Here is a 14,783-nt window from a genome sequence, read left to right as displayed (position 1 = left end):
GACCCCCCCACTTCATGGGAGGATTTGAGCTTAGCAAATGCATCCTGGGGTAAGGTGGCCAGTGGAAAGTGCTAGGACTTGGTGAGCACTTATCATGGCAAAAAAATAGTGCGAAGACATGATGCAACTTAGGAACAAGGACACAGTGCTGCTTGTCCCACCTTCCATTGTACTTCCTTATTTAATTTTGAAGTACATTTACAGTCAAACACACCTACGTACAAGGATTGCAATACCACTTCTGAGAAAAGGGCTAATTCTATTGTAGTAGTTCATTATGTCAAAGCCTACAGGGGTAAGACATGTAGATGGCAAAGATTATGCACACACTAGTTGCACTGAGTGAGTTCTAAAACTTGGCTAATCTTATTCTGGGCAATAGACCAGTGGCTATGGCATTGAAATGCTGAGCTCCAAGTCACGAGTTCGATCCCAACTACATTTCGATGGTGGCAAGATTCAGTGGTGGAACAGCTGTGCCAAAATGGCATTCTAGCGAGAAATTGTGCCGAGCTTGCGCCAAACCATGTATAAGAGTGAAACCCTCCTTCCGTCGATGCTTCGCAGCTAGCAAAACTGAAATCAAAACCAACAGCATGCTGTTATCATCAAGGAAGGAGAGGCCCGTCGGGGTCGTCCATTTTGTCATTCGTGCATTTTTTTTCTGACGGATGTACAATGTAGTGCCACTGTGCCATGTTCCTGGCACTTTATTTCGGTGTTCATTGAACCCGCCTGCATGGTACCGTGGAGTTTTCCGAAGCAGGATATTGTATTTTAAGATTAAAGGCAAGCTTTCTTGATGTTTATGGGTAATAGCGGGGCTTGCAAAAGAGCTGCTGCAATAAGAATCGCATGTTGTGCATAAATGAGGTCAAATGTGGTACACTGCAAGAGCTGGCACTTCTATGGGTGCTGCCATGTTCGTTCACGCAACACTTTTGCGTCGAGCTTGGGTCGCTGCGCTGTTTTAGTGAAATAGCATAGCGGACGCAAGCGCAAAACCCTATTTGCATGTTGCACATGCGCAGTGGCGCTGACTCTTTTCATAGCTGTGACTGTCACACTGTGTTGCATCCTTGGTTAATAAACATGTGTTTGTTGACGATCTTTCTGTGACGCCTTCGCTGCACCGTATCGACGAACCCGGCCGTAGCACCTTTTGTGTGTCGCGGTGTGGAGAAGCATGGCATCCTTTCCTGACCGCGCTTGCAGGCTAAGCCTCGCGCAAGCCCATCTCTACAACATATCGACTGCGTCAGTTAAAGTTCGCATGGTATGTGGTAAGCACACACATGTTGGACCGTGCGCCAGAAGTGCTGGCTGCTGTGCCAAATTGGCTTTTTGCCTGTGCCAGGAGCTGCACCGAAAGGTGAAATGGCTGTTCCGCCACTGCGAAATGCAAAAAAGACTCGTGTACTTAGGTTTAGATTCCCATTAAAGAACTTCAGTGGATTGAAATTAATCTGTCAATACGTCATGCCTCGTAATCAGAGTGGTGTTTGCATGTAAGACTCCACAAGGTAATTAATTTTAAGACCATGCAACAAAGTGTCATCTACAGGGCGTACATGGAGCGTGAGCAGAGATTTCAAAGAAAACTGATGCTGTCTACAATAAAGCCAGCTTGTTATACATTCACTTTTCACAAATTTGAGTATCCTGTTTAACCAACCATGTTTAGTAATAATTAACTGATGTTGTAGATACTGTGTACGACACTTTACTCACAGGCTTGACATTTAGTGTATATTTAACCCAGCCTGAAAAATCTGAACATTACATGGACAATAGCTTTTGAGAAAAAGGATTTGCTGGCTGTGCCATTCTGGTTCTGAGCATGAGGTCATATAGCTTGATTACATACTGATGCAGCTGCATTATGAAGAAGGTGTAATGTGGAAAAGGTCAAGTGCCTGGATTTGGGATTTATGTGCACATTATAAAATCCAAGGTGGTAAAACTTAGCCAAAGGCCCCTAGTACAACACCTCTCATAGTGCAGTGATTGCTTTGATGCATTACACCACAATTTTAAGTGGAACAAAGAAATGTACGAATAAGAATATAGTTGACTACATTTAACTTTGAATTGACTTGTACAGCTCAAGAAACAACGTGGTTGACAAAGGAGCACAAACGGACTGTCAATCTGCAATGTAAAAGTCAATTCATAGATGAATCGAGACCAGTTAGCCCAGCTGTCAGTTCTGTTGACTGCAGTCAAGCCCACTTATAGCAAACATGATCATTTTGCAAAAAGGGGTTGTTGTATCTGGAATTAACTTGTGCCTGCCTGTAACGTTACTGTGGTTAACCGAAAGGCTTTTGCATCATGCATGCAGTTCAACCAGATGCCAGTGAGCCGCCGCTACAAGCACTTCGACTGGCTTCATGAGCGGTTGCAGGAGAAGTTCTCGCTTATTCCAGTGCCCCCGCTGCCCGACAAGCAGATCTCAGGTCAGCCACTCGAAAGACGCTGTTGTGCCTTTCTGAGAGCCCCACATTCTAAGGGCACTTTGCTTAATAATATACTAATCAGTGTCATGTCTCGTGCATCTCTAAGCTAAACTAAGAGAGTTCCTCACATTTTGATCTGCATTAGTGTGCACCTGATACACCTGTTGCTTTTATGGGTAGTAGTAGCACTAATGAAATTGTCGAGTGAGATGTGAATGTATAATCCAAAACAAGTTATTAAAGTAAGGGTGAAATGTTCATCACTAGGTGCATCTGCTAGTTGCGCATGCCAAACACAGGGTTCTGCTGCTGGAAGTATGGCTCAGGGTTCTTTGCATGTGCTATTTTTCTTCACTACAACATAGGAAAGTTTGTGCCTTGGCATGCCTTCAGTTCCCCCTAGTTGAAACATTCATGACACTTGACTTCACTAGCAGTTGTAAATCTGTGTGTGTATATGGCACATCGACAAAGATGAAATAATGCATTAACTTCGGGAATCGCTTTTTTTTGTAGTGCCTCTGTTATCTATGTACACAGCTTTTTTTCAAATTCGGCATTGTGGGTCCTGACCTCACTATTAGGGTCAGGCATTGGCTACGCTTACACAAATCAAATCTTCATTTCGAAAGGGTAGGGTTAGATGCATACGCACAGGAGAGGGACTTATCTTTTATTGCCACCTTAGTGATGATCTCTGTTCCTTTCCTCTTGAGCTGTTTGGTGCTGGAGCCTAATTTACCCCGAGTAAAGACTCCTGGAGTTCACGCTGAGGATCAGTGTATGAATATAACAAACATTTTTTCAGTCTCAAAGTACTGTAACGGAGGGGGTAGGCAAAAAAAAAAAGCAATTAATGCCTGATGAAGTTCCCATGCCTTCTACTGCAGGAACAGCAGGCAGTGGCAAGGTGTTGCACTTGTACCACTTTCATCACGGTTCTAAATTGTGTTCTAGTTCAAGCACTTGTGACACTACAGCAAATTTTGTAGCTTTGAGGGGTGATCCATGCAGGTCCTGCTTGTCATACTTTTGGTTCCAGATGCTTCACCTGCTTGACGTGGATATGTAAATAACAGTAGTGCACAACCCTGACATTTAGTAAATTTACGCAGTTCCAGATGCTTCAGTCTGGTCACGCTTGGTTGAAAGGAATGGTTAGCACAATAGGAGGTGATGTGATTGAAGAGAGTCTAGGTTGCAGGAAAAGCAAAGTGCAAGGTATTGACACTGGCATTAAACAGAAGTGCTTCTCCCATTGATCACACAAATGATAGCAAGGGCCCGGCATGCCTCATAATCAGAAAGTGGTTTTGGCACGTAAAACCTCATAATTACAAAATGGTGAAATACAGATGCATCTGTTATGATTGTGGTTGCAGCTTAGCACATGTTGAATGTTGGATGACTAATCTTCTGAAGAGGATGAGTAACATTCCTTCTGGTATGTTCATCCTCCATACTCTTAGTATGCTGATGACAGTAACTTTCAAAGAGAAAAGAAAGCTTTAATAGCATGGTTTGTTTGTTTTGTTTGTCTGTTTGTCACTTATTTTTTATATGTGCCACCTTTTATTCCACCAACAAGCTTCTCACTTGTCTTAACTCTATATTTAGCTTGGTTTTGTTACAAACAACAGCAGGCCAATACATTTGTCACAAACATTCCCTTCATAACTGCACTCCATGACTCTTCCCCCACGCTGTCCACATTCAACACACATGCCAACTGCGCCTTGCCTCGCCTCACCTGGAACTCTCGGTTCGCTTACGTGGCCTCACAACTCTCTCCCCCCCTCAAAACGTGAAGCAGTACGGGAAGAGAGAAGAAATACCCGCCGTGGTTGCTCAGTGGCTATGGTGTTGGGCTGCTGAGCATGAGGTCGCGGGATCGAATCCCGGCCACGGCGGCCGCATTTCGATGGGGGCGAAATTCGAAAACACCCGTGTGCTTAGATTTAGGTGCACGTTAAAGAACCCCAGGGGGTAGAAATTTCCGGAGTCCTCCACTATGGCGTGCCTCATAATCAGAAAGTGGTTTTGGCACATTAAACCACATAATTTAATTTCTTAAGAGAGAAGCTGTAGTTCATGGTAGAGAATCAACTGGTCTGCATGGGCAATAGTTCGACAATTCCCCGTAGCAGGATCACTCAAAACAGTCAGTCGCCTGACGACACAGTAAGGTCCACGTCGCCGCTGTGCCGACTTGGCTGAGACACTCTTGGCAGCACCAGTCAAGGTGTGACTATCCAAGAGTATGAGGTCACCATCTTTAATGGTTGATGGCTGCCAATGACATTGATAACTGGACTTCTGCACTTGCCAAACAGCTGCTTGATGTTTATGAGCGTGCTTGAGGGCTTATTCAAGGCACCGAATGAGTTCTGCAGCAAAGCCATGGTGTGCTGCTGCCGGAGGCTCTATATCTTCAGTGTCACCTGCTGTTCCCATGGGGTGTGGAGCTTACGGCTGTAACAAAGCAAGGCTGGAGTATATCCAGTGACTATGCGCTCCGCAGTACGCATGGCAAGGTCGATCTCTGGTATCCTGGCATCAGTCCTTGTGGTTGGAGCATTATGCACGTAGACATTGCTTAATGGTGTCATTGTGGCGCTCAACCATTTGTGCCGTCGGTCGGTATGGCACAGTGTGATGGTCTTTGATGCACCAGTGCTTTTGGAGATTGCACCATAAAGTGCTCACCAAGGGCTTCCCATTGTCACTTGTGATGACCGCAGGTGTGCCATGGCTACAGAAAAGTGCAACTATATGCTCTTAAGATTTTCTTACATCTTGCCGCTCGCAGAGGGAAGAGCTCTGGAAGCTTAGTGAATTTTGTCAATAACTGCCAGCAAGTATTTGTGACCACGAGGTGTAGATGGCAAGGGCCCAATAATATTGACACTAAGCCCTTTCATGGGAGCTGTGTCCCACTGACTGTTCATGAGGCCCTCAGGCTTCTGGCATCAAACTCTTCCATGCTGACAGACAGCACAGCACTTCACATACTTTTATATGGCAGCCCGAATGCCCAGCCCCTTCCTTGATTCGTGCATTCCACAGTCCATAGTCTACAGCAAGCCAGTAGCCTCCAGACTGCGACAAGCAGTGGGGCGCTAGTCCAAGGGCTGCTGCTTCGCCTTACAAGACCCTACTCTAGGAGGTCATGTACGCAGCCTTCAATGATTTTCTGCTCCTTAGCATTCACTGGAAGGAGCTTGCATCTCACAGGTGCACTATCCCCTGTGTCTATACAATGCTGAGCAAGGTTGGTAGAATTGTAGTGAACAAAGTGCTAAAGTCGTCCAAGCACTTTCTTCATGCTTGGTTGTAGTTTTTTTTTGCTACAGCATGGTGTTTGCCTTCTTCGGTTGGAATGCTACTCTCTGTCAGGAGCTGCAAGAACCTCTTCGAAGAGGGTGTGCAAGTAGTAAGACTCTCCATCTTCTATTGCCAGTACTGTGGCCGGACTCTTGTTGCGCTTAGCGAATGGCACAGTGCATTGCAGGTCGGTGCCAATAGTCCATCCGCCTAGTGCTACATGTATAGAGATGCCGGCTGCACTCAAAAAGTCCTTGCCAAGAACAATGTCCCGACACACGTCTGACGCAGACGGAAAGCGCTGGATTTTGGCTGCTCGTAGCCCACTGGATCTTGCACACAACTTGGGTTGTGGTAGACTGGGACCAATCTGTTGCCAGGCGAAGTGCACACACCTGTGTCCTTAGCCTGGCTCCTGTCTCCTCTGCTACCTTTTCCCCCCTGCATTCCACGTAAGCTTCCCCTTGATCCTTTATCCACTAGGGCTTGGAACGTGGTCTTCTCGATCCACACCTCCAGGAAGGGACTCCTTCCTGCCGGCTGAATCCACTACCTGCAGCGCAGTCATGTAGGTGCCAGCCAGGGTGGCACCTACCAGCTCCCATTTCTCGGACACTGTAATCGGAAATTCCCAAATCCGTTACATTCGTAGCAGCAGGGCATTCTGGCAAACAGGCCTATGGGGCACTCGCAAGCTGGTGACCTGTACCTTCGCAGCTATGGCAGGTAAATCCCCCGGATTTGTGCTGTTGGTATCTCTGTGACGGCGCTGCGAGAGGTGGCCTTATAGCGTGACCGGTCAGTCTGTGCAGCTGGTCTCGATGGTAGGATGGCTGTTTTGCCACGGGATGCAACAGCCAGTAGGATGCCAGCAGCAAAAATTGAAACGGTGAGACAACCGTCAACACTCTGGGCTGGGTTCTGGGCAGGCCAGTCACATTTACAGCCAACTGAAAGGCGAGGTCTTTTGCCACCTGGTCTGTTGGCGGCGGTGGTTTGTACTGCAACCACCTCCAAGTATGCTCCATGAGGCCATCAGCAGCCTTAGCCAACTCCGCACGATTAGCAAACTGTTTGCCCTCTTCGAAGTCTTAGAGTTGCGGAGGCATTTACTACAACATGCGGTCAACCTTTTCTGATCCCGAAACTTTGCCGCTGACCTGGTTATAATAGGCCTTGATCACGTAAATAAATTCTTTTAAATTTTCTTCTAGGTGCTACGTGCAGAGCTAGAGTTCTTCTTTCAAGTGACGCTTCACGTCAGTTTAAAGGAATTCTGCAATGAAGGCCACCGTAAGTTCCTCCCACGATGCAGAAGTGGTCACAAAGCACCACCACAACTTTGTGCTGTACTCCAGAGCAGCAGGCACAATGTGGGGGTAAGCCTTTTGTCGGCCGTGACACCATCAACCAAGCAGTGTGTCTCCAACCGGTACAAAAACTCCTCGGCAGACTGGGTCTTCAAATCTGCTGTATTAGGGAGCTGACCTCCAGCGGAGTCCAGAGCAGCATTGTCTGACGGTTGATCCACCACCACTGCTTTCATAGAACCTGCTGGCACTGCCTCGGCCACCATAAACCTTTGCCGAAGCCGCTACTTGCTCACGCTGCATCGCGTAGTTGTTGGTCTGCCCCAGCAGATGCTGTAGCAACTCTTCAGGCGCGTTCACTGCCTCCATGTCCATGTCGATCCTGGACAAGCCCCCACTTCTTACGAATGAAGACAGGCCGACAAGTTCATCGTAAACATTCCCTTGATTACAGCACTCCATCAATCCTCGCGCACGCTGTTCACGTACCCTGCCTCCGGGCACACAACACGCAACGCACACTCTGCACACACGTCTTCCTCTCTCGCTACTGCGCTTATGCCACCTGGTCTTTCCCCTGGCAACTACTGTCAACCGTGCGCATGTGGCCTTCGACAACCGCACCTTGCCTCGCCTCACTTGGAGCTCTCAATCCGCTTACGCCGCCACTCTCTCCTTACAGTTTAATTCAGATTTTGTGGTAAAACTGGAATGGGCAAACATTTAGATGTGTTGCTAATGGTTGTGCAGGCCGCTACCAGGATGACTTTATTGAGCACCGGATGGCGAAGCTGCAGTTGTGGGTCAATAGAATATGCCAGCACCCTGTGATGTCACAGAGCTCGGTCTGGATGCACTTCCTCACGTGCCGCGATGAGAAGGTAAGTCCTCACTTTGTGTGCAGCTTCTTTTTGTTGTGATTTTCATCTGGTGAGAGCCACTGCAAGCCAGCCTACTAGTAATGTAAGCAGCCAGAGAATTGAGGCCCCGCTCTATAAGTGATATAACAGAAACATTCGTTCTCAAAAGCCATGCTAATGTAAAACTAGCAGTTTTAGCAAAGTTATGTATATCAACCCATCGGGCCATGCAAAAGGATCCTTTGAAGGTCAGCAGTGATTCTTTCTGGGGTGGGTAGCAGTCATTTTGGCTCACACTAGAAATCCTTATGCCTGCTGCTTCGCTGCATGCATTGCTAGGGTAGCAGCGTGGCTTTGTATGGTGTGTGACCACTAATAGTCTGAGTGCTTGCAAGCACTGTTTCCTCAATGCAGTGTGCGCCACACACAGCATGGTGACACAATATACATAATGAGCAATTAATATAGATGGCACTTTTACAATAACTACTGACTAAAGCAAAAGAAAGGACGTCTAGACAGAATTATGTGTTGTAAGTGTAAAAGCAACTTGAGTGGTTTGTAATCACTTAGCTTTGGCAAATATGTTGCACTTGGGAGTGCCATTTGATTACTGGAAACCGACCGTCCTATAGACTGGCCATGGCATATGTTTAACATAGATACCTACTCACAAGGAGTATTTGCTCACAGCTGAGGGAGTGCCAGTAAGGAGCATAGGATGAGGGAAGGGGCACGTTACAAGGCTTCAGTGTTATCGCCAGGCTCTGTGCTTCCTTTCTTATTTTGTTCATCTTTTTGCTGTATGAGTCCTTCACCTCTGCATCACCCTTGCTCACCATCCCTCTAACCATGTACTCTGTTGAGAAGAGTGCTCCTTTGCATGACTGTACAGTCTTCCAGCAGCTGTAGCATAGCCAATATTTTGTTGCATCTCTATGCGGTTGTGCGTACAGTATGGTATGGAGCACCTAATTCTCCTGAAGCCACTATACAAACAAATTCCTCCTGCTTCATTTGAGAAAGTGACGAGTGTACAGATTAGGTTGACAGTTGTACAGTATAGTCGAACCTCGATATATTGAACAGTGCAGTGATCGCGAAATAGTTTGATGTAGCCAGAATTCAATGTATAAAATCGCGTAAAAAATGCGTAAAGAACTTGGTACAAATCAATCAATGAACCAGTCGTGGCGCAGTAAATGCTCACTTGAAACTTTACACAAAATATTTATTTCCTTGGCTGAAAGTGCTGCAGCAGTGTAGCCTGCTTCTTATTGGCAGCAACATGCTTAACCATGGCGTCCTCAACATAGTCTAAACAATCCACAAGCAATAGGCCGGGGCCTTCTATTGCACCGCAGTAGCGGCGTAGAAGGCCCAAAGCATCTACAGCCTCAGTTGAAATTGGGAGCAGGGCACAATCAGCGCTTGGCGGGATCTACCTCGGCAGCGTCTTCATTTGGCCGCTACTTCCACTGCGATCTCCACTACCTTCAACCGAAGCATTTTGAAACACTGTCACTAACAAAGTACTAAGTGACATCTGCCATGGGATCTATGAATGAGCCTAGTGAACGCGCACTGTCATGGGTCTTTGTGGAAACAAAGCGCCATTCCTCACGAAGCACGGCAGGCGCAGAGCACGACACCGGGGAGGAGTCAGTACGGCAAATGAAACGCATCGTTGACATTGTCGAACTAGCCAAACTGGCGCTTGAGCATGCTGCTACGTTCAAATGGCGCCCTCGGCACAATTGATGTGTGCAGCTATAGTGCACAGCAGTCGGGAATGCCCATTGCACCACCGCTATCTTCGAGGGTGTTGCAGGAAAGCTCGCCGCCTGTCAGCAGATCGTGCGTGGTCTGGGGTGGCAGAGTTTGATATATCTACTTTACGTCCAACCCTGTTGGAAATAAAGAATTTAAAATGCATGCAATTTTCCAGGTGATATAGAAAGTGTTCGATATATGCAATAATATATCCGTGTTCGATATATCGAGGTTTAGACTGTATACATCAGGGGTTCTCAAGCATGTTGGTCCCAAGGAGCCCTGCTAAGATCTCTGAAGTGCCAAGGAACCCCCTCCCCCCCTAGTAGGCTAGGTGTAGTGCACAAGATTTTTGGGGCCAATGGTAGTGTTGGGCGGGCTGCTTGATGGCGATGTGTAACCCACTTGTTCCAAACTCAGTGCAATCGTTATGAGCCAAGACAAGACAGCATTGCAACCAAGGCATGCTGAGAAAGAATGACACTTCTCAGTGCTTATCACACTTAAAAAAGGTCATAGAATTAGTGCCGACTCTACTTTGACTACAATGAAACATAGTTTATTTGGATTTTGTGGGATCGAAAAAAATGTCCCAATTAACTGAAAGTCAAATTATCGAGGGTATCAAGAAAACAATAAATCATGCTTGCCACGTCAACACTCTTTTATTTACTGAATGCATCAGCAATGCTGTTTCTATTTTGCACAAGAGCAGTGCAGAAGCTGCAATTCTCATCCTCTCGTTCAAGTTTATTCATCAACAATGTCAGTTTTACTAAGAATTGTATACAAAATTAGTACTACACTGGGAACCCCAAAGTTAGAAACTGTCAGGGATACTCCCATACATGAACAAAATGGGAAAAAAGAAGATATAAATGAAGCATTAATTACAGTGACTTTACAGACAATTTGAAAAAAAAAAAATAAGAAACAGTGCGAAAATATCAAAAAGGATGAATATATATATATATATATATATATGTCTTCATCTGTGACACGCTTTTCAGCACCTTTCGCACATCTCGATTATTTTTCACCAGTGGGTTGGTGAAAAAATATGACATCGAGTTTACTCGCGTCTATTGTGGACCAAATAAAGTTGTTTCACTCACTCACCAGTGAGTTGGTCACCAACAAATCTTCCGTCGATCGCAGCGTAGCCGGTGCTCTACATTTGCACATAGTCAAAGCAAAACTACTGTTTGCCGCAACCGCTGCAGACGAAACCACGGCTATTATCGATGGGATCATGGACAGCGACCTTACGGCTCTGAAGGCAGGCGGCCAACGCACATGTCAAGTCAAAATGAAACAACCATTTCTTTTGCAATAAATGCGGATGAAACAGCAGTCACTATCGACGCAATCATGGATGGCAACTACGTACCTTTGAAGGCACGCTGCCGATGCTCACACAAAGTCAAAGCTAAACTGCTGTTTGCTGCAACCGCTGCGGACAAAACCGTGATGGTTATTGACGTGATCATGGATCGTGGCTACGCAGTTACGAAAGCATGTGGCGAGCCGCCAGTGCAGTTTTATGCATGGCGATAAGCGCAGGTATAAAGGCTTAAGGGAACGATTAGGCACGAAGCGTTCCAGCATTGCTGTCAGTCTCGTATCATGTACGATTTCTCCTGATCACTATGGCAATACAGATTCCACCACTTCATTTTGGTTGGACGCTAGCGCCGTTTTCGCTCTTTTGCAATGTGCATTTGCGGTGCTCCACACTTGCCGAGCTGCCGTACTAGCACCAGCTGGGTCTTGCTGCTCTGTATATTTAATTTTTTATCACTGACGGGTAAGTCAGCATGCACGCTAGCGGCGCCTATTTGCAAATGGCAGAAATGCGCATGGTTCAACGTCTTAGCCACTTGGCGAGCGCAGAACCAGGAAAGATTTCAGTAGCTGGTGCAACCCTTAGGAGGAGCCTGCAGAATCTCTGGGTTCCATGGAATTCACTTTGAGAATCCATGGTATACATAATATAGTTGGCAGGCCATCATGCCACATACTATAGGCTTTGACGTAATAGTTCTGCGGAAACCCGCAAGGTGGAGAGAAGTAATTATTAAAGCGAAAATCCGACATCCACCCGTTCGTAGCAATTGCTACAAAGGAAACCCATACGTGTTCCTCAAAAGAAAAGCCTCACGGTTGAAAAAAGAAAAGAAAGAAAAGCCTCACAGTAATTATAGGCTGTAATTTATTACCAAATTCTGCATTAATTCGGTTCTATGAGGGACATTCCAAAAATAAGTTTGGTCATCTTTTTGAAAGAGAAGATGGTACACCAGGGAAACAAACAATTGCCATAAGAATCCACACCCATTGCTGGTTCAATGACGGAAGGAGCATCAGCGCACCGAAGAAGAGAAATTAGCAGCAAACCGGCGTGCTTGAGGTTATTCAAGTACAAATCAGGATGGGACACAGATGTGTGCTGACAATGTGGTTGCCAATGGAAGTGCGTGCTGTTATCTGGCATAAATGGGCATGTCGGACTTGTGTGTCCGTCATCCATGAATGCCTACAGATTATGTATGGTGAAGAGGTCATGCCTCAGGCATCACAGGCCACAGTTGTTGTACCAGAGCAGTTTCTTCAAACTGATTACACACTACGACAAATGTCTCAAGTCAGTGGTGACTATGTGGAAAAATAGTGCAAGGTGTATAGTAGTTTATGACGCCATGGTGTATTTTCTTTTTTTTTTTTTGCCATACGGTTTTTGTGTGATACTATATGACAAAACTAACTTTCTGAATGGCCCTTGTAGAAAAGGGAAAGCAAGTAGAAATTAATATTCTATGTGACCCTGTGTTATAAGGTGGTTATGGTTTAAGCCATCATTGGTGTATAAGAGAAGCATTGCGTGCACACAATGCAAAACGGCTGTTGCTTGACATCTTCTCCACACTCTGACCTTCCTTGAACCAGAAATGGAAAATGGGCAAGCGGAAAGCCGAAAAGGACGAACTCATGGGGACTAATCTGTTCGCAGCCTTCCAGGTGCCACAAGTCAGCCTAGACCCACTTGCCGTGTGAGTGCTTTGTGTTTTGTATTGATGAAGGTCAATATCAGTCATTATTTTTCCCATTGCAGGCAGGGCAGTATTTTCACACTGTAGATCTGATCTAGGTGGTTTGTGTCCACATCTTGAGACATGTTATCTGCATCTTCAGCCCATTTGATGTGACCAACGGTTGCGAACTGAGCATAAAGGCAATTATGATGTGAATGGGTCATTAATGGTTGAGTTTTTTAATGACTGCACACTGTCATGTTTGAGTTGCTTTTGCTACAAGGTGCCCTAGAACTTCAAGTATTAATGGATTGGAGAAGCAGACCCATTAATTGGAGCCTCTGTAGGCTATATTGCCACATGCATTTATTTCGGCTTGCAGCGCCTCAAACATTCCGCGACGCAAGGTATAAATATGGGCCCACCGCTTGTGCTGGCTCAGTCTGACGAACGCCATAGGCGCGCGCTTGCTGTTTTCGCCGTCACCAAGTTGTTCGCTTGCTTTAGGGCACAAGTTTGCCCAATAAACTCTCTTTAAGCTTACCGCTGATGCAGTGTCCCTTTCTGTCTGCCTGCGTGCCAGGCAGCTCGCTGTCACCTACGTGACAATATGCATTATGCCCCATGGAAGACTTGCTTTTATGTTTGGGATCAGCGTCAACTATACTTGGGCTCACCTTTTCTTCGCAGTGCTGTGAAATTATCGGATCAAAACGCATTGTCTCCCCATGCACAGCGAAAGAGTTCCTTAAATTTATTTATAATTTTCTAATTTCCTTAGCTTAACTTAATTCTGCTTGATTTATTATTATGTTAACAATGTGATGGCAAGTTGCACGTAATTTAAAGCTATTGTGCACTTTGGAATAGAATTTCCACGATTTGTACACGACTGAGTTGTGCAGTAAATAGGGCGCATGCTCTCAAGCAACCGAGTTGAAGAGCGCATTCGTCGCCAAATGTCAAGAGTAAATATATCAGATTAGAAAAAAGAAACTTTGATGAGAACGTAGTACCTACAGACATGACATCTATACTCCATCTCACCAGTTCCTTGCAGCACTGGGGAAGCTGCAGGACTCTTTAGCTAATAGGAAGGTTGAGTTCCCTTCAAGATGTGTTCATCTATGCTGTGTCATCTGCTTGCCATTCTGTCAATACATGCTCCATGGTTGGGGGAGGGACGCAACAAATGTTTTTGTGTTGTAACCATAGGCTGCGTTTCCATGAATATTGCAGTAGGGCTTCGCTTCATCGATGCCCTTTCTCAGCAACTCATTGCAGCCTCCTTAGCCAGCTCTAGTAAGATCTTACGCCCCGATAAATGTTCACATGTGCCGTATCGTATGCTCGGCGTCTCTCTGGCATTTGCTCACCACCGTCGTCACATACCATACTAGAGTTCAGTAGTAAATTAATGATGCAGTGAAGATTTAGGCCTTCGTAGCATTCCGCATCGTTAACACATCATCAGCACTAATGCTGTGACGCCACCTGCTAATGTAAATCAAACCACTTTCACTGCTTGGCGATGCCTCTGTAGTCCTAGCAGAGTCAAAACAAACAGTTGATCTCAATAATGACAAAGCATACCTAATGCTTTGTCCTCAGCATGAGATGAGACTAAGCGATGATGGATTTTACCATTTATTTGTTACTGTCCAGGCAGAGAGCCAGTAACAAGTGCGAATTTGGGTTAAAGCCTGCGGTCTGAGCTGTGTGGGGCGCTGCAATATTGCTACGTAATCATGGTCAAGGCGGCTATTAGTTACCAGTGGTAATTTCCACAGTAATTTGGCAGTACTATATAACATGCATGCGCAAAGAGCCTAACATCTTGCGTATCGCTGTAGCATCTGTTTAGGAAAAGTAAAACTCTCTAATCCCGCCAGTAATGAGACGATTAAGCCTAGAACTATATTCTGCTGCGCAAAGATATTGCTTGTGCACACATAATACCTTCGGCAGTACTGCAAGTCACTTGTGAGATAGAGTACAGGTATGAAATTTTCAATGGTAAAACAA

The 14,783-nt window shown here is 45.7% G+C and overlaps 1 protein-coding gene across 1 annotated transcript in view; it reads left to right on the top strand.

Moving 5' to 3' along the window:
• SH3PX1 (sorting nexin 33-like protein SH3PX1) overlaps positions 1-14,783 on the top strand; it is a 47,683-nt gene that overhangs the window by 21,025 nt on the left and 11,875 nt on the right. The window contains exons 8-10 of the mRNA XM_050186445.3: positions 2,345-2,459; positions 7,844-7,974; positions 12,673-12,776. Of these exons, the coding sequence (XP_050042402.1) occupies positions 2,345-2,459; positions 7,844-7,974; positions 12,673-12,776 (350 nt within the window). The remainder of the gene's footprint in view (positions 1-2,344; positions 2,460-7,843; positions 7,975-12,672; positions 12,777-14,783) is intronic.

This window comes from Dermacentor andersoni, chromosome 11 (assembly GCF_023375885.2).
Source record: "Dermacentor andersoni chromosome 11, qqDerAnde1_hic_scaffold, whole genome shotgun sequence".
In the NCBI taxonomy this organism is placed as follows: domain Eukaryota; kingdom Metazoa; phylum Arthropoda; class Arachnida; order Ixodida; family Ixodidae; genus Dermacentor; species Dermacentor andersoni.
Note: the sequence above shows the minus strand (reverse complement) of the source record. Positions and strands in the feature narration are given on the sequence as shown.